At 42.4% G+C, this 22,310-nt stretch overlaps 1 protein-coding gene across 12 annotated transcripts in view; it reads right to left on the bottom strand.

Moving 5' to 3' along the window:
- The window catches only part of PPP2R2B (protein phosphatase 2 regulatory subunit Bbeta), a 465,243-nt gene that overhangs the window by 83,528 nt on the left and 359,405 nt on the right, over window positions 1-22,310 (bottom strand). For all 12 annotated transcript variants that reach the window (XM_060635811.3, XM_060635808.3, XM_060635807.3 and 9 more), the window contains 2 exons: window positions 21,799-21,964; window positions 15,823-15,935 (listed from right to left, as the gene is read on the bottom strand). In XM_060635811.3, the coding sequence (XP_060491794.1) occupies window positions 15,823-15,935; window positions 21,799-21,964 (279 nt within the window). The remainder of the gene's footprint in view (window positions 1-15,822; window positions 15,936-21,798; window positions 21,965-22,310) is intronic.

Here is a 22,310-nt window from a genome sequence, read left to right as displayed (position 1 = left end):
ATGAATCTTTAATGGGTATATCCTTTAGGCCAGTGATAGGAACATTCACTGATGAGCCTTAAGTATTCAGGTTGATGTGCTTAGGCAGATGAACGCTGGTCATTTGATCAAGTTAGAAGTCCCTCCCTTCCTACCTGTCCTCAGAACTGTATGCTTACAGGGGCATCTGGGTGGCTCAGTTGGTTGAATGTCTGACTTTGGCTCAGGTCAAGATATTGCGGTACGTGGCTCTGAGCCCCGTGTTGGGCTCTGTGCTGACAGCTCAGAGCCTGCAGCCTGCTTAGGATTCTGTGTCTCCCTCTCTCTCTGCTTCTCCCCCGCTCATGCTCTGTCTCTCTCTCTCAAAAATAAATAAATATTAAAAAAAAAAAACTGTATGCTTCCATCCAAAAGCAACAACTGGGGTCTACCCATTATCTCTCTGTTGTGAGGATTCCTCATTTTCAAACTGGAGCCAGCTACCTATTATCAAATGGTTAATGCTAAAAGCCAGATCCTATGCCAGTATTGTTTTCTGATAAGAAGTACTATGATGTAGGTATGTTATCGACGATAAAATCAATACTTTCAGAGCTTAATAAAGGGCCCAAAGCCTTACAATGACAGAGCTGGGATTTGAATCCAGAGCTATTACTCTAAAGACTGCTATACTAGACTTTTATACCGCTATACGAGACTCTCTCCCAGAACAGTTCCAACCGTGGGCCTCCCTCCCTTACCAGAGGGTAAGTAGAAATAAGTCAGCCTCACATTTCTTCTGGCAATAAGAACATTTTGCTCACACATTCTGAACAAACAAGCAATTATTCTGTTTTATTTTAAAGTATACATGTGACTTGTTCCTTCAGCTCCCACATCCCTCTGTGTACTGTCTTGACTCATATTTTGGGTTTGTCCACAGAAAATAAACTGCATTTCGAAGTCCTGGGGAATTTAAACTGGCAGCCAACACATTTTGGGCTGTGTTGTGATTATGAAGATATGCTTCTTTTTAAAATACATGAAGATGGAAAAAAAGAACAGTCCCACTGGCAAGAGGAATATGTGAGCTGGACAAACACACAGTGGCCCTTCTAATGCAGATGACTTAGGGACCAAAGTCCCTTGCAAAAGCCCTGGGGACTGGGTCTATCCTGGAATGAATGAGTTTCCACCCCAGTTTTGTATACCCAGAAGAAGCAGAAGGCAGCCTTTCTGTAGATGTGCTGTACAAGTTAGTAGTTTGGGTTTACTCAGGGCTTTGGGTTACTCAGGGCTTCTCCAAATGGAGTGTTCCAGGCCCTCACATTTTGCTAGCTACTTGGTAATTCAGGGAACATAAAAGGAAATGAATATTTGGGTAATGTCCAATCAATTTAAGCTTTTACATTTTTATTGAGGATCTTCAGACTTGCTGTCTTTCATTCAATCATTTTTTTCAGTTTTATGTTGTTTTCTGTCCCTAGATATACTTTGATATCCTGGACTATGGGGGCAGCAGGGTGGCCATAGTTGATCCTTGACTATCTTGGAGATTTTTGGCCAGTGAATGGGAGAATGAAAATGATGACAATAACCATGATTACTATGGCAATTAGAGAAATCGAGGGAAATCGAGGGCCACACATGGGAAATCAAGGGAAACTGAGGAACACACAAAGAACAAGCACAATACCAAACATGTTCTCCTTTGGAGTCTGGGAAAGCTGTGGAGGCTGATCTTGTTAGATGAGTGATAAGAGCCCTCGGTAAATGCCAGAGAAGCAAATTGCCCCTTCCTGGAGCCGGTGGGCATTTGTCTCTGTCATTCCTCTGGGCACGGGGCTCCATTCTCTCTGCATGGATAGCAGAGCAAATCCTGCTTTGGAGGCAGATGAGAGCTTTTTAAAATGGTTCTGCACTGCTAACCAACCTCGGTCACTTTTTTCTCTCTGGCCCAACTCTTGCATGGAAAATTGAGGTAATGATTTATATGTCGTAAGCAGTTCTGACAGGTGCACTCTGTCTTGGCTTCCTCCAGCCTCAGGACCAATCGGAAGCTTATCTTTTCCTTTGTGTAATAGGGAGCTGTCAGGTTCTATGACCCTCCAAACAATTCAATCACTCACAAGAGGATTCACCTTGGAGGGAGGACGCCTTCATATTGGAGAAGGTCCATGGAGGCCATGCCCTGACATGTATCAAAACAGTGGCAGTCAAAGGGCTGGAGGGCAACATGGCCACACTGACAAGATGCCATTTGCTTCTTCAACTTAAACGCTTCCTATCTTCCAGGAACTTCCTGGTTTGTGCCGACAGCTTTTCTACCATGATGTACACCCTGTCTTGGGTGCAGAACCTTTAACTATGTGAGCAAAGAAGGGCTGTTTCCAAAAATGACCACTGCAGAGAAGAAAGGGCTTGCACCACTCTTGGGAGGAAAGAGCAACTTCCTTAGTAAGGTCTATGATGCCCAATGGTCTGGGCATGACCTGCCTGCCTTGTCACCTGCACCTCGCTGGTACCACCTATCTCCCTGTGCTCAGACTTTTCAGGCACTATGGCCTTCATTCCATCTCCTGGTCACCTGTGCAACTTCCCACCTCATGGCCTTATTCTCTGCTCTCTCCAAATGGATCAAATTCTCTGGTCTGTTCTCCTGTGTACCATCCACCTCTCTTCTGCAGGCCCCACCTGGTGTCAGTTTCACATTAGGGGGCATTTGATTCACACCCTTTCCAACCAAAAGAGACAGTAAGATCCTTGAGGGCAGGAACTGGGCATTCATGTTCACTGCTTCAAGTCCAGGGCCCAACGCAGTGCCTGGCTTCCAGCAGGGACTCAAGAAGTACTTGAAGAATTATGGAGAAAATGAATAAGAGACCTGGGTGGGGCATCTGTTCTTAGTTGATTTGACCATTACCTAGGGCAAAGGCATATTTAATCAGGACTGATGTGACAGTCAACTGTGAGTTCATGTGCAGAGATGACTTTACTGTGGGAAAGAACAGTGGTAACCAAATATGGCTTTGTCACTTCTGACTCAATATCTAACCTTATTAGTCCTACACTCGTTGATAATCTTATGTTCCTCTGCCACTCCCCCCCCGCCCTTCCCTGCCCACCTCACCCAGAATGCTTTTCTCAGATGCTCTTTGAATTTGGAGAGCAAATGATTTTATTTTATTTTTTTTTAAGTGAAGCTTTCAGATGTTTCTAAACATCTGCTTTTTGGTACCAAAATGGGATAATTTAAATTTGCACCCCTTGTGTCTAGATGTTTTGACATTAAACAGACAATGCCCTTATTTAATTCAAAGTTGCAGAACCCTAAACCCCTGAAATAATGAGAGGAAGTGGAATCACAGAGCAGATAAAAAATGCTGAGAAGGAGCTCAGGCAGAGTTGAAATATACCACAGGACTGACTGTAATACCAAGCATAGACACAGGAAGTGGGCGCCATTATGCTTTGACATAAAAGTGCATAACCACCTAGTTTCTCACTGATCATCATCCCCGTGAGGGCACACATGTCTATCTATAACTACAGATGTGGACCCTTCTTTCCATAAATGCAGATTTGACAGATGTTAAGCTACACAGAAGGAAATGTGTGAACAGTGATGGTTTCTAGATTGGCTAATGCGGCATTTCTGCCTCAGGAGGTCTTTATGACAATGGGATAAAACCTCCATCGTCAGACAGTTGAAAATCATTGCTTTTGGGAAGCCAGATACTATGGTGGTTAAGAGTGGGGGAGTCTAGTGTCAGAGGACCAGGGTGCACTCTGGTTCTGCCACTTGCTAGTGAGCAAATGTGCACAAATTGCTTTCTCTACATGGAGCAGTTTCCTCATCTGAAACGGCAACAACAGTTTTAAGCTCATGGGGTTAAGGTGAAAATTCAATGGGGAAGCATGCAAAGTGCCTGGTGCTGTATCAGGCACTAGTAAGTGCTCAGTTAATGTTAATGAACTTGAAAGTCAAGAGAGAGCCTCTATTAAGAATCGTTCCTCATCACATTCTATGGCTGGAAGGCAGTAAGAACTTAATGAAAATGCTGCCAGGTGAACCTCTCCTTGGCTCGACCCAATTCTTTCAGAGGGCATTTCCCAAAGTGGGGTCCAGAGATGTGCTATTTGAAATAACAGATCCACAAGCTGTTTGTTGTTACGTCTGTGATAACATAAGAAGCTAAAGACAGAATCGAATCAATGCATAGCTTCATTCACTGACAAGGTGTGGCTATAGAAAACTAAAGTGTCCGCTGAACTAGGAAGTGGCTTGGTGATGTGATGATTCATATTCTGGTGCCTTATCTATAGACTGCCACTGGGCCAAAGACCACATTTTGAGGAGAATGTCATAAAGAAAGGGATCCCATGAACTGAGCAAAGGGTTTTTCATGGTCAATGAAGCTGGGTGGAAAATACCTCATGTATCTTAGAGTTTGACAGCATGTATCCGTATATTAAAGGTCTTGAGAAATCCTGAAATACGTCTGTTTAAATGTGTTTAAGTGAGAGTTTCCCCATATATTCTTGAGCAAGAAACATTTGTGAGAATGAATGTGTATAGGTTTTTATCACTACCTTTAACATTTTTTTGGTAAAGAACATGAGCCCAACTCATCATCTGATCACAACAAATTAAGTAAGTAAACACAAATTAACACCTTTCAGGTAGAAAATTCCTTTCTTGTGGCTCAATTATTTTATGGAAACCAAAGAATTAAATAAACATTTTTTTTTTCTGCTTATAACCATCTCTTTTAACATGCAAGTATCCTTAGGTTTTCCTCCAACCAGTTTCTTATGTACCCAACTCCCAAAGTATCTTTCTGTACATTAACCTCTAGGGAAATATTTAAAATCTTTTTCTCAGGTAAGGATAGCAATGCAAAATGCTTACCTTTATGTACCAGGTAAAGCCTGGCTTACAACATACTAGGATCAAAGGGACTATATCTTCTATTGAACTTGATTCCAAACCCATTTGTGTTAATTATTTTCTACAAAAATCTTATGCATCATGAGCAGATGCCCTAGAATTTTTGTGAATTCAAATTAGTTCTTTGCATAAGCTGGTAGCAAAAGGGATCTAGGCATATATTTCTGATCTCTGGTTAAGTAAGTCTAACCAAAAAACAACTACAAATCAGTTCTAGGCTTTGCTGACATTCTAAGGTTTCTTGAGCAATGCTCTGCTTGGCATTGTGCCACAAGCACTGCACGCCCACACACGCCCACATGTCGCTTTAGGGATTGGCACTCACACCTCTCCCTCTAGCAACAGTGAGCCAGGACCTGGTCCAGGGACAATGTCTTTCCCATCACACTGAAAATTCAGAGAACTCCACCTGAGTAATTCAGAAAATGGAGGTACTTTTCTCTTGGAATCATCCAGTTGTGCTAGGATTTTCCATTTACTGTAAAAACATACAGAGGGCCCTTTAAAGGAAAAGACCAGGAAAATAATACTGATAACTTCTCTTTTGAGAAACACCCACCTGGATCAGTGTGAATTAGGTTTGACACAGTGGAGACATCCTTGCTTGCAGAGCTTAAAAAAGTCCAGCAGCCTGCCTCGCCTGGCTAGCCTTACCACATCTCTGAAATTCAGATGAGCTAATGACCAGAGTCAGGAAGAGAATGGCTCAGAGTCTAGAATACTGTCCTGCCTCATGACCAGGCAATCTCAAGATAAACTCTATCAGAGGCCATTGAACACTGCGATTTTCTTCACTAATGTGGTTCTTTTCTTTTTCTCATGCTAGTAGACTTCTCAGCTTCCTATTGCCATTAAGTATACATATGGGGAGTGGCATTTACTAGTTCCTACCACATTCCAGAAGCCATGGTAGCCTTCCAAAGGGGGTGGGAGCGAGAGACAAAAAGAACTGGATCTTAAATCAGGTATAGGAGTCTGCTTATATTTGCATTTATGTTGGATCTGATTATGACACTGTAAATGCAGCAGAACAAAGGTAGCTTTCAGATGAAAGAAGGTATTTATTGTCAGTGAATACACTCTGAATCTGAGGCAGCTTTGGAGAGTCAGTATAAACACACGTTCAGAATAAAGCACAATGGATTACTGGTCTCAGCTGTAACATTGCTTTGAACATTTACAATTATATTCATGAGACTTTCCTGAAACTCTTGGTGTCCAGGTGACAGACAAGAAGGGAGGGGAGAGGAGAAAGGTAATAATGCTGACCATGTACTGTTCACAAGGCATCAAGCTACACACTGTCAGCCTGTTACTCTATTTTATTAGCATGACCTTTATAGGAAGAATGTATAGTGACTTCCATTTTACAGATGATGGCTGACAGGTGGTCAGAGCCCTAGCCCTTTCCTACAGACACTGCAGTATAGTGTTAAAATCACAGACTCTGGAGTCAGTGTGAATCTGGTTAAAAATGTGACTCTGCCTCTTAGCAGCTATAGCCTGTGGGCCAGTCACTTCAGCTCTCTGAATTAAATCTCCTTATCTGTAAAATGGGAATAACAGCACCACCCACCCCACAGGGCTGCTGTCAGGCTGTAATGAGATGGTGTTTATAACGTGCCCAGTGGAAAGTCTGGCACACAGTATGTGTTTAATTAATGTCTCAATAGTGTTAAGTTTTAGAGTACCCTGGCCATCAGATAGGCTGCCCCCTGATTCCACAAGGAGTAGGATGGGAAAATAACTTGAGTTTTACAATTATTTTTTTTTAGTTTATTTTGAGAGAGAGACAGAGAGAGCGAGTAGGGGAGGGGCAGAGAGACAGGGAGAGAGAGAATCCCAAGCAGGCTCTGCACTGTCATTGTGGCGCCCACCACAGGGCTTGAATTCACAAATAGCAAGATCATGACCTGAGGTGAAATCAAGAGTTGGACGCTCAACTGACTGAGTCACCCAGGTGCCCCAAGAACTTGAGTTTTAAAGGGCAGAACCACTCACACACAACCTCACTGATGTGCAGAAGCTTACTCCAGATCAAATCACAAATCACTTTATGGAAACTTAGTGTAGTGCCAACCTTATTTTGATAGTAAAGATCGCCCTCAGATTATCCTGTATAGAACCTTCAGGTGAGGAAGAGAGAAGAAGACAAAGAAGACAAAGAAAATGAAACCAGAGAACCTTGACCTTGGAGCGGGCCTTTGAGGTCATCACGCCAATGGCCCTCGAACCCAGGTGGTCTTTGGGACTTCCCGGGATACAGCTGAGAGGGGAGAAGATCCCCTGGCTTTGCTCCTGCATGTTCAGAGTCAGTGAGCTGGGGATAACTGAAGACGTTCCCAGAGTCTGATGATCATCCCTGTTTGGTAAACCGTGACCTAGTTCCATGTATCTTTCCTGCTCCACCTTCTCCCAAAACAAAATGGAAAACTCACCTGAGCCCAAGGCACCAGCAGCTTCTACAGATTCCTTGACAGGTTGTTCTCTAGAGTTACTGCTTATTCAGAGTTTGCTTTACAATGAAGAGTCAGATGAGTATACCAGATATTCTACTTTAATGCGAGGGGAAGGATAGTAAAAACATGAATTCAAGTCCAAACACTACCACCTACCAGCTGTGTGACCTCAGGCACATTGCTTAACCTCTCTGACTTCAGGTCCCACATCTCTAAGATGAGGTTTGTTTCAGTAGCTACATGATAGGTGTAACTCGAAGATTAAGTCAGCCAATACAGGTAAAGTGTCCCTGGAACACAGCAAATGCTCAATCAATGTTTGCTGCCCTTATTCCCATTCCAATGGAATTGGTTCCTTCGCCTAACACTGCACACAACTAACACTGTCTCACCAAACATTAACCAAAGAACAGGAGAGGGACATCCACAACCCTCACCCCCAAGAGACGAAACATGTCAAAACACAGAGGCTTGTCAGGAGGGTAGTGCCTGAGGCTCCTGTGGAGTGCTTTCTGATCCCATAACTGAAACCCCATGACACACACAGATACAATCAGATAATGATGGCAATCAATAATGATAACAGAAATTATTATTTATTTTCATAAACACAGACTATGTGCGTCCCGCTGAGTTACACACATCACATGCCAGCATTCGCTTTCAGGGCAGTCAATCAATGAGAAATCTCAATATCCACCCGCGGAGGCAGGAGGGGGAGGGATGGAGGCAAGGCTGAGAAATGACCCCCACCAGAGTGACACATTCGCACAGTTAATCTGATCCAGGGGGCCATCCGGGGGCCATTGCAGGCCTGTGAATATGGAACAGGCTTGATTGATTTTCACTGCAGTAGCTAAACTCTTCATTGTTATTTGCAACAAATATAAGGAAAGGGGAGATGAAACTGTAAAAGGATTGGATATTAAGTCCCCAGAGCAGCAATAAATCACAAAATGAAGTCTCGAAAAATTAAAAATGGGCAGGGGGAGGCTGTATCTGTGTCCTAAGAGGCCTTGGCTATCAAAGCATAAAACCAAAATTAAAACCTGGGCAGTGATGGCCGATCGTGACTCATCCTGTAACTTGCTCTAAAAGTGGCCTGGGCTCACCCATCCTCCTGGAGTGAGCATCACCATGTGGGCATCACAGAAGCAGCAAGAAAACCTGGGGTTCTGTCTGCACAAAGCACAAAGTGTCTGCTTCTCAAGCCTCAGTTTCCTCCTTTGATAATGGGGAGAATTACATCCATACCACTAGAAAGAGGAATGTATCTATTCATGTCCTTCTTGCCATCCAGGATCCTGGGGAGCATCAAATGAGATCCCCAGCTTGAAAGAACATCTATCTTTCAAGATGCATCCTGGAAACTCCATCCCAATCCTGCACCTCTTCCCTTCTGTTCTTTCCCCAACATGGCACATTTCTGTGCTCTTCTTAGGACATTTATCCTACCCAGTGTTTCTCAAAGGGTGGCCCAGGCATCTCATGCATCAGAACCACCTGGGGGTTTTCCAGGAGGGGTCTCATCAAAGACATCAGTTGGTACCATTCAGACTTCCTAAACCAGAATCCCTAGTGATAAAGCTAAGGACTGTGTGCTACAGAGCATACCAGGTGCCCTTGAAGCACTCTGCAGTTTAATAACTACTGCTTCAATTAATTTCATGTTGCACCCACTTGCATTGGTCCCCTCCTTTCTCTCGAGGGAAGGGAGTGTGTTTCGCTCATCTTTGTGAGATCTACTTGGTAGTACATACTTAGCACGGTGCTTGACACACAGTGGGCACTCAGTAAATAGGATACAAATACATTAAAAGTTCTACGTGTCAGATGTTATCACCCTTATTGTTGTCAGGATAATGGACCACATAACAAATAGTCCTGTGTAATGGTAACTGGTAAGACCTCTGGGGTCAGATAGACCTGCACTCCATTCTTGGCTTTGCCACTAATTATCTGTGGGGCCTTAAGCCAGTACTTACCTCCTTGAGCCTCTGTTTACACATCTGTAAAATGGGCATGATGCCTAAGGCATAGGATTGTGATGAAGAAAGAATTGTAAAACATATATTACACAGCTCAGCCCGGAGCCTGTCACTAGGGGAGGCTGAACAAATGTAGTGGCTATCAGTACACTTAAACCACTGGTCTATTTAATCAGTTCTTTAGAAAACAGATCAGGTAGTGAAACTAGTTGTTTCACAGAAAGAATCATTTCTGGGAAAACAGCTATTCTGTGTAGTCAGCCTTACTAACCCCATGACCTGTTAGCCACAATCCCTGAGAAGACCCTTTCAGAATTCAGAGCTAGCAAACGCTCTTGCTGACTGGCCATGGTTTTAGACTGTGGGTAGGGGGGTATGCAAATAGCCACTGATGAGATTTGCAAACATCAGGATCATTCTATGTGGAAAAACATTAGCCTAGGAAGTCACAGGTGTGTGTCCTGAGGCTGAGAGGAAGACAGAAGTAGTCACCAGCAAAAGGTACGTGCATAAAACAGGATGTCATTTAATCTTTCTGTCTTTAATCTTTCTAAAAAACAGTGCATCCATTGTGTGCCCACCCTGTGGCAGAAAAGCCTTTGTGACCCTCACCCATGTTCCTTCCTCCCTACCAAAGTCAAGCTCATACATTAAGAAAGCTTTGCCCCTTTGGGGCGCCTGGGTGGCTCAGTCGGTTAAGCGTCTGACTTCAGCTCAGGTCACGATCTCGCAGTCCGTGAGTTCGAGCCCCGCGTTGGGCTCTGGGCTGATGGCTCAGAGCCTGGAGCCTGCTTCTGATTCTATGTCTCCCTCTCTCTCTGCCCCTCCCCCGTTCATGCTCTGTCTCTCTCTGTCTCAAAAATAAATAAACATTAAAAAAAAAAAGAAAGCTTTGCCCAAGAATTCTGAGAAACACAAATAATGCAAGTGCCCTGCCCTACAATCATGAATTAGTATTTTCTTAGAAGACAGAGGCTATAAGAAATCATCATGAAAACTTGGGAGTCAGATAGACTAGGTTTCAATCCCAGTCCTGGCATTTTCTAGCCATGAGATCTTGGGAGAAATCCTTGTCTACTCTAAGACTCCGTTTCCACTTCTGTGTAATGCATTCAATTAACAAATACATGGCCGACCATGTGCCACACACTCTTCTAGGTGTTGGAGCTGCGGGAGAAAACACAATGTGGTTCCTTTCTCTTGGAGCCTACATTTGAGTGGAGGTGGAGGGGCAGCAGAAAATGGACAAATGGTTTCTCAGGTAAGGATACAAGCTAACAAAAGAGGGGGAGGGTGAAGCTACCGAGAGTGAATGGGAAGATGTGAGTGTGCAATGTTCCCTCTGGTATTCTAGGGGAGCTTCTCTGAGGGAGGAAGGCTCTGGATGGTCCAGAGAGAATAACAGAATGTCCCTGGCAGAGTTACTGTTAGAACTACTTGGTACAGAGATGTGAAACGCAGCACCTGGCATATAGTAAGCATGTAATAAACATGGCTATTATTATTATTATTATTATTATTAACATTAACTGTAAGGAATATTTAGATAAAATCCATTAAAAACAGGAATTCATTACATCCCCTTTATTTTTGGGAGAGGTTACGGCAAGTCACAGCTTGGTAGATCACACGTTCTGAAATCTCTATTTATATCCAGTTAAAAAGCAAATTCCAATCTGGCCTAGGTTTCCAGGACACTGGCAGCCAACCATAATGAGGTGAATAATAACTCCAGGCTCATCCTGCAGGGAGAAATATGCTAAGTGTGATTTCTCACCACTCAGCTCCCATCCCAGGCTGATGAAGTTACTTGAACTATGAGTTTCTGTTGCCTAGAAAGGGGCTCTGAGGGTTTCTTACCTCTGGGTATTGGGAGGCTGGGAAAGAAGGGCAGGAAGAATCATGCTAAGTAGAGCTGCAGAAGACCTGAGGGTCATTGCTTCTGCATGTTGAGGTCAGAGATCTGGAAACTCACTGTGTATGAACGTGTGGGTAAGAAAGAAAGAGGAGTGGGTGGAAAGGGAGAGAGAGACAGACAGACACTATCCTAGAATAATAATGGCACTAATTAAGAAAAAAACATTTCAAATCCTCAAATGTCTATGTCCAAGTGTAAGATTTCTAGTCCCAGCTCTGGAATAACCAGTTGGCAGACAATGGACAAGTCACTTCTCTGAGTCTGCACCAGGTTTAAGGGCTCAGGTCCAAGAGCAATGTAGGTCAAGATTTGATTCTTAGCCCTGCATGATCTTGGGCATATTACTTAACCTCTCTGAGCTTCATCTGTACAAATGAGTATTTAATGGTGAACCATACGTCATGTGGTAGCTAGTGCAGAAAGAGTGTGCAGTATGATGCATGGGATATAATAAATGCTCAATAAATACTAGATGCCAGCATTTTCACCGGCCAAATACTTATCCTTTCTCACTGGCTGTTCTGAAGATGAATCAAGGAACAAGGAATTAGGTAAAAAAAAAAAACAAAAAAACAAAAAAACAAAAAAAACCACTTTGTGATATAAATGGCATTTTATAGCTATAAGGTGTTATTATTAAATTATCATTATGATTATTGCTTTCAATGTTATGATACTGAGCAGGAGATATGGTTTTCACAGAAGTGCTTCTCATAGTCTCTTTGGGTAATGAGTGACTGGATTGAAAAAGCTATCTTCCATGAAAAAAGGGAAAAAAAATAGCCACATTCTTGCTTTGAAAAGCTGAGCCTCCTAGCACTGAAACAGATCAGGTTCATTACTCAGTGAGGATTAATTAGCTGTCGGGTATTATTAAACGTTCTCACTCTCAAGATCCACATAGAACTGGAAACTATGAAAGTGAGCGAGAGGTAATCACTAGACAGGGAAGGGGGGAAAAGCTACAAATGCTGGCAATGCAAATTTTGAGAGAGGAGCATGTTAGTAAAATACAGGCTGATTAATATCACGTCAGCTCATTTTCTGTTTGGAGTCATTGTTCTGAATCCCAGGTCTTCAGAGTTGCTTGGGTTTTTTTTTTCTTCTACAACTGGGATCAAAAAGGAAAGGAGGCTGGCCTTTTCAGTGTTTTCATCCAAGAATGCTGCAGGGTGGATGATTACACCGAAACACAGTATATTTGAAAGCCTAGGAAAGTAGATGGGGTGAAATCGAATATGGATAATTACAATATTATAGCAAATGTGTCTCTCAGGTTGGTACAATAACTATTGAAATGATTGAAAAGTAGCAGAGGCTCATAAAAAATGATAGCTCAGGGGAACCTTAAAAGATGATAGAATCCAGTGACCACAGACCTACTGTCTTAACTACAGGGGCTTGTGTTAAAGATGTCCATTCCTCAAGATCACTCAATTTGCTAAAGGGAATCACTGGGGCTGGGGCCCAGGGATCTGAATTTGTAACTAGGACCATGGATACAAAAGCACAGACTATGCAGTCCTCTGTGTGGCAGCTTAGAAACTAGCATGGAGAGAAGAAATGTGATTCACTGGCCCAGGGTCACACAGCTGGTTAAGGAGAAAGCAAGAATCAGAACTGGGGTTTTCAAACTTCCAGCCACACCTCAAGGCTTCCTTCCATGTCTGGTATGTACAAAATCTACTTCGTAACATCACTGTCTTACCTTAGGGAGAATCTCTGCTCTAAAGGAAACATGCACATAGGCCTTCTCTTCATCATGGGGACAACATCTCTGAGTAGCTAACCACAGATGTATGAAGTCCCATAGGATGCCACAGCCAACAGGAATTCATTGTGGGAACTACAGATGGCATCTGAGAAAGTCCATTCACAGAGAAAACAAGGACAAGGTGACATGTGGGCAGAAGTTCATGTCGTGAACCCCCCAGTGGCACCTAAGCCATCTGTGTTCCTTACAGGATTGCAAAGTTCCAAGGGGCTACAGATGGTCTTACTCCCTTTGGATAGGCAGCAGACTGTCTGCCACTTACTAGACATCAGTGAAGAGTTTGTGGAATGAATACCACAGTATAAAAAGTATATGAAAAGGACAAGAATACACATTTTTTCCTGTCAGTAGGGAGTAGTAACAGCCATGATAATGATAATGATGAAGATAATATTAAATGGTCAGCAGGGAACTAACATTATCGACTGTTATGTGTGAATGAGACATTGCACCGGCTAACATTTCATCACGCACAATAGAGCATGGGATCCTTGCAAAACTCCTGGGAGGCAGTGAATCCTTGTAATGCACATGGGACTTTGGAGGCATAAAGAGTTTAGTTCATATGACCAACGTCCCTGGCTGGAAAGCAATAGAGCCAAACTTCTAATCCAGGGCAGACTGACTCAATGTCCATACTCTTCACTACTCAACCCTCAGGTCTGCAAAACCTCTGAGCATTTAGACCATCAGCCCACTCTGATACAGAGGACTTGCATGGCCATTCTTCAGGCTGAGGAAGCAGGTTGATGAGACGAAGCTGAGAAGCCAATGCTTGCTTGCTCAGAAGAAGCTCAAAGAAAAAGTAGGTAACCACAAATACTGGGTAAACACATGATAGCCTAGCACTGTGGCCAGCACTGAGCCTGTGCTCAAAAAGTACCCACTGAATAAAGAGAGGAACAAATGAATTAATTAATTAATGAACAAATAAACAAGCAAGGTAACCAGACACATGCTGATCCTTCAGTTCCCATATCTGCTTCTCAACCTATGGTGACAACCTCTTTTCCCTACATGTACTGCACTGTCTCTCTGATCTCAGTTTTTGGTCTTTAGTAGGGCAGCTGGTATCTGAAAACACATATTTGAAAGGTTTGAAAGTCCCTTGGGGCTAGGGCTGGTCTCAAGATGTGGATCTGGGAATGCTGTACCATTCACAGTATGCACATCTAAAACCAAACTCACCACCAAGCCCTGAACCACTTTACCTTGTATTTAGAGAGCCTTCCCTTAAAAGTTTGCTCTGAGAAATACGTTTCTTAAAAATTTTTATTAAAAAAAATTTTTTTTAATGTTTATTTATTTTTGAGACAGAGAGAGATACAGCATGAGCGGGGGAGGGTCAGAGAGAGAGGGAGACACAGAATCTGAAGCAGGCTCCAGGCTCTGAGCTGTCAGCCCAGAGCCTGACGCAGGGCTTGAACTCATGAACAGTGAGATCATGACCTAAGCCGAAATCAGACGCTCAACCAACTAAGCCACCAAGGCACCCCTATTTATTTTTGAAAGAAGAGAGAGCGAGCGAGAGAGAGAGAGAGAGAGCGAGTGCAAAAGCAGGGGATGGGCAGAGAGAGAGGAAGAGAGAGAATCCCAAGCTAATAGCACAGAGCCTGACAGGAGGCTGGATCCCACAAATTGAGAAATCATGACCTGAGCTGAAATCAAGATCTGGACGGTTAATCAACTGAGCCACCCAGGTGCCTTGAGACATCCATTTTTTTAAAAAAATTTGTTTTTAGGTTTATTTATTTATTTTGAAAGAGAGAAAGAGAGAGCAAGCACGAGCAGAGGAAGGGAGACAGAGAAGAGAGAGAAAATCCCAAACAGGCTCCACACTGTCAGCACAGAGCCTGACATGGGGCTCAATACCACAAACTGTGCAATCATAACCTGGGCCAAAATGAAGAATCAGATGTTTAACTGCCTGGGCCACCCAGGTGTCCCCAGAAATCCATTTTTAATACCACTTTCCTATGAGACCTTTTCTGATCTCTAGAACCAAATATAATTTCTTCACCCTTTGATCAAACTGTAACTCTCACTTACTGCATTTAACTTACTCTATTTACTGTCATAAGCATTTTTATAGGAGACCTCCAAATCCTTTCCTTACCAGACTGTGACTTTCTGGAGGGCAGAAGGGGAGCTACTCAGACTGATAGCAGAGATCATATACTGACTACCAGCCATGGAAGGAGGGCACATTTTTAGTGAAGTATGAGGTTCACCGTTTAAAGTTTAGTAAGTATGAGGTTCACTGTTTCACAGACAGAGAAACTAAAAACAAATTGCATGACTCAAGTTCAAAAGGGTTAGGTGACTACGTGAGATTCTACGGAGTGGCAGAATTCAAACCCAGGCCTATGAGATCCAGAAGTTCACGTTCTGAACCATGAAACCCCAGCTTGCCACGTGGGTCATCCCATCCCCTATGCCTTGAGTACAGAAACATTTTAGAGAACATGAGCACACAGAGGCTAAGCATATAGTAATGCATGGCAGTGGCCACGTGGGCGAGTCCTAGGGGGTTAAAAGAAATGCATGAATCTGTAGTCATCAGAGCCTGGCCCCTATCTTGCCCACCCCCCCCTCCCATCTGCCACCAGACACTCAGACAGGTCGAGCTCCCACTTCACCTCCTTTACTCACACGTTATAGTTGCAACCAACCTCTAGCAGCAACCCACATGCGGCTGAACCCGGGAACCCTTCCCCTGAGCCTGGTGGCCAAGAGAAATGAAAGGCGGTGGCCAAAGCTGCCGCTGGGCTCACCCGCAAGGTTGTGATGGTGGCAGGATCCCGGAGCCGGCCCTCCTCATCTTTCAGGTTGTAACCTTCTGGCCTCTTATCACGCTCGCTGACTTTCCACAGCTTCACAGTTTTATCTGTGGAGGGCAACCAGAGCAAATCAAAATTACAGTGAAATGAGCTTGAAAAGGAGTCTTCTATGTGGATGGTGGTGGGCGGGGGTTGGGGAGCAGGGAGAGGTGGAGGTAAGGATGGAAGGAAATGCTACAGAAGCTGGTTCATATCAAGGGTTCCGAGCATAAATCTCACGTCATCGGAAGGCAGAGCTCATGTTTCAAATCAAAAGTATACACTGTGCTGAGACCAATGGTTTTCCTGACGATGGCCTATGAAATTTAGAGCTTACACGTTATTTTGGTTCATTCAGTAAAAATATTTATTGAACACTGAATCAGAGCAGCTACATATACAGAATTAGCTATGTAACTATGTTATCAGCATTTGCTATGGAAAATGTATTTAATATTCACAATAACGCTGAGAGGTAGATACTCCCATTTCAGTCCTATCCCACCAAGCACTTCCTTACCATGACCTGAAAGGCCCTCCGTGAGCCACACCTGGAGTTCCTCATCCTTTCTGGTCTTACCCTGTGAGCCCCAGTCACCCTGCGCTCCAGCCATATGGCTTCTTTATAGCTCCCTGTTCACATTATCCCCACTCCAGCCTTAGGCTTCCCATGAGCTGTGCCTTTAGCCAGGAAGCCTTCTACCTCCTCATCACGTGACTTGTCCCTTCACTTGGTTCTATTTGTGTCCCACGCTCAGAGGGGCCTTTCTGAATCAACCTGCATCAAAATGTCCCCACCATTCTCATGCTGCTCCCCCCTGCTTTATGTTTCCTCCTAGAACGTTTCGTTATCTGACAACATATTTGTTATGCCTCCCTCACTAGAACATAAAGTCCCTGGAGGCAGGGATTCTGTCTTGTTCATCACTACACATCCAGCACCTGTAACAGTGCCTGGGACACAGAAGATGTTCAACAAATATTAGTTGGGTGAAAGAATGAACCCCATATCTACACAGTGCATCTTGCTAGCAATACTCAGAGTTAGAAAATGGTAGGATCATTCATCAAAATGCTCCTCTCCCATTGCAGTCTCCAGGCTTGGAGTCCCCAGCTGGAAACGACCTTTTGCAACTGTGTTCTGTTCCAGCACTTTACACTACTTGCTGATCCCGGTGATTCTCCACTGCAATAAAACAGGGCAAGATCTCCAATGTCTACAGGGGTGAGGCAGGCCAGGGGAATGAGTGAGAGGGACTGAGGGCTTGGAAGGCAGGAGATGGTGAGCTCCATCTGCAGCCTTTTGATTTGTTTCCTAAGAAGATGTGTTTGGGCCAAACAGAACGTATGTGTGGGTCACGTGCCCTTTGCAGGCTTTCCTGAACAGGTCCTGCATTCATTATTTGTGCTTGCTCTAGCTTTTCTTGTGCAGGGCAGGGACTCAAAAGCCTTCTCTGTATCTTCCTGTGCCTGCCCAGGGTTGGCTTTGGAACCAGACAAGCTTGGGCCTCACCGCAACTCCAGCCAGCCGCGTGGCCAAGGACCAGGATTCCTGTGTAGTAGGTGCCCAGTATCTCTTCAGTGAGAAACAAATGGGCGCAATAGTTTTTTCAGGAAAAAGAGTACAGAATGCCTAATTAAATCTGAACTTCAGATGAAGAGCAAACGACTTTTTAGGATAAGTATGTCTCAAATATTTCAACCTTACAAATAAAGACACTTAACTTCTCTATGCCTCAGTTTCTTAAATTGTGATTTGGAGAAACAGTGTCTTCCTCATGGGGCTCTTAGAAGGACTGAATGAAACCCAGTGTTTAACGTAGGGTTGGGGTGTCTAATAATGGTTGACAAATAGCAGCTGTTACTCGAATTCGCAAAGTGGCCAACTGTTCTTTGATGACAACCTGTTGCTCTGACAGCATTAGCTTCATCCCGTGATGATGTCAGCACACCCTGTTTCTTCCATAATACTGTTGGAAGAAGAGCCACACCTCACCCAGCCTGTCCCAGGGTTCCCTTTCTCCTTTGCCCCCCTCATCTTACCTCCCCATGTCTCCCCACCAAATGCCTCGTCCTCAGAGGTTTGACATGTATCCCATCCTGAGGTAGGCTTTCAGCAACAATTTGGCTACTTTAACAGGTAAGTGCCCCTGTCTCTTGTTCTCTGGGGAGGACTCAGGCTGGTCACGTCTACTGGCACACGTGGCATGGCGGCCAAGTGTAAGATTGGTGTGCTCTGAACTGTGTGCCCCCTCTGGCTTGTACTGGGACGGAAGGCACGGAAGCCTTTCCTAGATACTGAGTTGAATTCAGATCGTCCTATCTGTATGCCAACGTTCCTCTGGGCCTCCCTTCTCTGGATATCCTGCTATAACACTGCACTGCATGTTAGGGTCAGAAACTGAAACAGAGGCCGTATTTATACAGTCACTTGATTAGTGACTGGTCAGCTGTGACTCAGAACAACACAGACCAGTGACTTTTAACACCAAATACTTTCTACTGCTTGGCTTTGGAATATATCCCGTCCCGTTTGCAAGGCAATTCTTCTATTTTTCTTACTACGAATGACACATTGCTACACGGAGAAATCATAGGTAAAACACAAAAAGCAAGAATCAACTATACCTCCTCCAGTCAGGGACAATATCTGTTTTGCACAGATATTTGCAGTATTTTCTTCTATGCATTTTTGGGGGATGGGTACGAACCTATTGTAAGACTGCATGTACTGGTTTTGTATTCTCTCATTTTATCCTTCTTTCATTATACATGTGGTAAATATAATTGCAAAAAATGAAAATAAGCTGGAAAGTAAAAAAATAAAATAAAATCTCCCTCAATTCCACTAGACAAAGATAACTATTAGGGAAATTTTGTGCACATCCTTTTATTACATTTGATGTGTAATTATACAACCTTTTCATATATGTAACATGCTATGCATAGTTTATAATATGCCTTTTCCTAACCATATCTACCCATATTAACATATATTCCTATAAAAATATAATTTATAATAGTCAGAATTTGTTAACATTTAAAGTTCTACTATTGGGAGATTTATCAGTAGATTAGAAAAATGATACAAGGAAATGCCATGCAGTCGTTGAAAATGCAGTGGTATTTTAGAAGAACATTTAACAACTAGGAAGATATTTCTGTGGTTAAGTGTTATATTATTAAGGAAAAAAAACTTGTTTCAGAACAGCTTATAGAATAATCACATTTTCATTAAGAAGCAAAAAGATTTATCCATTTATCCACATCTCTGCTTTTTATCATTAAAAGACATTAATAGCAGTTCTCTCTTGGTGTAAACACTTTAGTATCTTCATTTTGCTTCTCAGTATTTTCTAAAAAAATTTTCTTTTTTTACAATGAGCACATACTTCTTTCATAGCATGCAAAAACAAATCAATTATACCTTTCCCTCTCATCGTAAGTATTAAAACAGAAGTAGAAAGCTAGATAAAGCAAGGTGTTTTCACCAGGCAAATATTTTCAAAGTCTAGATTGAAAATTGAGCGTTGGTTTTACTTTTCATTAAAAATGGTAAAGTTGACAAAATATGCTTGTAGAATGTAAAACTGTACCCAACTATAATGAGATAAGTACAATTTTTTTAAAAAGATAATTGATGCTGAATTCAATCCAATTCCCTATGGCTGGGTTGCCTGGAGTCATTCTCGACTTTATTATCACACAATTTTTCTTGACTCAGTATCTCGAAGCTTTATGGATAAAAAAGTCGAAGGAACATGTGGCTGTTACTATGAGTAATGACTTTTCTTTTTTCTGGCTGGCTCTCTGAGTAGTTTATCATTACTTGTGGCAGCTTTTAAACACAATCTTATCATCTATCTTCATTTTCTCTTTTGTACAGTAATTCCAATTGTCTTTCATTAATTTTTGCATGTTAACCTATTTGGCTTGAGGGGAATTCTCAACCTCAATATTAGTATAAAAAAGAAAATTGTGAAAGAACATGGGAATTTTTCTTCTAAGAATCATTTTGAGATGCTGTTGGCATATGAAATAGCATCCCAAATGGGAAGATAATATCCTTGTTAATCAAAAAACTATTTAAAAACTCAATTAACAGAACATTATGCTATATAATTAATCTTCATTGCATATCAACGATTTCCTTCCCATCCCCCCCCACAAAGCAGTTAATAAGTCTTTGAATTTTATAGTAATAATCAATAGGGTCAGTTTCATAATATCAAGTAAGCTAGCCATAGAAGATAATCAGACACTTTTCCTCTGCCTGAAATAATTAAGTCAAAATCATCAGAAGTCTCTTTTATTCTCAAGTGTTGGGTATGCAGAGCCTTTGAGTAAAATTTCAACAGCAAAACAAAACAAGGAGGAGAAGGAGGAGGAGAAGGAGGAGGAGGAGGAGGAGAAAGAAGAAGAGGAAGAGGAAAAAGTATTCATGTGGTCTGACTTTCAAGAAATCAGGGTTGAAAAAAGTAAACCCAACAATACATACAGTTCTGAGAAAAAATTAAATGACTTAGAATCTGAGATAAGCTATCCTTGAATAAGCCTACACTGGCTGTTTCAGAAGTGCCATGTTTTAAATTTCTACACTGGGTTTATAACCAAAGGATTTTTGGTTCACATGTGTTAAAAGGATACAAGGAACAAATTTACAAGACACTCAAAATGCACAATCCAAAATTAATCATGATAAAGCTCTCTGTGTGTTTCCTGTCAGCCTTTAAAAATGTTAATATATGTTTGATCATATTACATACCTATGAGCATTACCCTGTAAGTGTTGGGGATAGACAAAAAGCAAACCCCTTGCTTCCTGATTTACATTTACACGTATAGCCCTTGTAGACAGACTCACACATGAGATGAAATGAATCACTTCCCAGCTTATTTGCTTGGTAGGGGGTTTTCAAATTTTTTTTTTTAATTTTTTTTTAACGTTTATTTTTGAGACAGAGAGAGACAGAGCATGAACGGGGGAGGGGCAGAGACAGAGGGAGACACAGAATCGGAAGCAGGCTCTAGGCTCGGAGCCATCAGCCCAGAGCCCGACGCGGGGCTCGAACTCGCGGACCGCGAGATCGTGACCTGAGCTGAAGTCGGACGCTTAACCGACTGAGCCACCCAGGCGCCCCTGGGGGTTTTCAATTTTTATACACTAATCCTCTTAATTTTTATGCTATTCAATTAGTTCCCTTTACCATATGATTTTATTCTGAATTGTTCTGAGTGTGGATGGATTCTTTCAGAAGGGTATTATGAGCCTTTAGGGCAGGTAATTTCACTGTATAAAGGTTTACCAAATTCACATGAAATTTGTCTCTCTATTCAACCCCTATATCCTTTCTCTCTGACCTACTGATATCAACTCCCCCTAAAATAATAAATGATATAAGAAGAGAATGGGGGAAGAAAGAGAAAGAAACCACTTCTTGGTCTATACTTTGGAAGGGTCCACCCCTCTTCTTCTTGACCAAGAATTTGATGGTGTAAGAAGACACAAACATCTCCTTTATAAACCCCACATATATTCAGGATTAATAATTTCTAATCAGTATGCCAAACGCATAGGGATGGCATGTTGAGTTTTCTGAAATGTGTTCCCAGAAAAACACTTAGTGAATCTTAAGAAAGGAAGTCAGATTCTAAACACACCTAAAACTAATCTGTACTAACCAAAAACTGGAGATCATGGGTCTCACCTAATTCGGTTATAAATTTGTTATTTTTAAAAAGAATACCTGCTATGTACTGAGGGTTTACTCTATGCCAGGCACTCTGGTAGTCACCTTGCAAATATTGTTTCTAAGTTGTTCAAATAGCTTACAAGGTAAAAAGAAAAACTGAGCCCAGGAAAGATTGAAATATGTGGTTTGCTGACAGCATCTCTGCAAATACCAAACAAGCAAAGTCACCTCCACGTACCATTAGTAGACAGAAGGAAGTAGGCTGCGTTCTGCTGAGGGAGCCATCTTATTTTATTGATTTTTTCTTCTATTTCTAAACTCTTCAGGTAATCGAACTCGGGTTCATGGCTCTGGAATGTGCTGTAAACATTGTATTCACCCCTACGATGAACCTGATTTTTACTCTGTAGGAAGGGAAAAAGAACAGACACACACACACAACACACACAAAAGATGAAATCACATAAGCCAACTGCAAATTTGCCAATTGCTTCTTTTTCTGGGCAGAGACATGGGGAGGGATGGGCCAGTCATGTCACTGTAGAATGAGGGCAGACCCACGGCAACAAGTTTACCTTAGCTGAGTGACCTCCACAGCATTTGATCATGTACCCCATTGGTGAATATTGGCACCTCCTATATACGTACATTTATAAATTATATACATGAACTTCGGTACTAATATATGGTATACATAACATATACGTAAAAATTGATGTTAAAATAGGACACAATTCAAAAATACATATA

Source organism: Panthera onca, chromosome A1, assembly GCF_046562875.1.
Source record: "Panthera onca isolate mPanOnc1 chromosome A1, mPanOnc1 haplotype 2, whole genome shotgun sequence".
Lineage (NCBI taxonomy): Eukaryota > Metazoa > Chordata > Mammalia > Carnivora > Felidae > Panthera > Panthera onca.
Note: the sequence above shows the minus strand (reverse complement) of the source record. Positions and strands in the feature narration are given on the sequence as shown.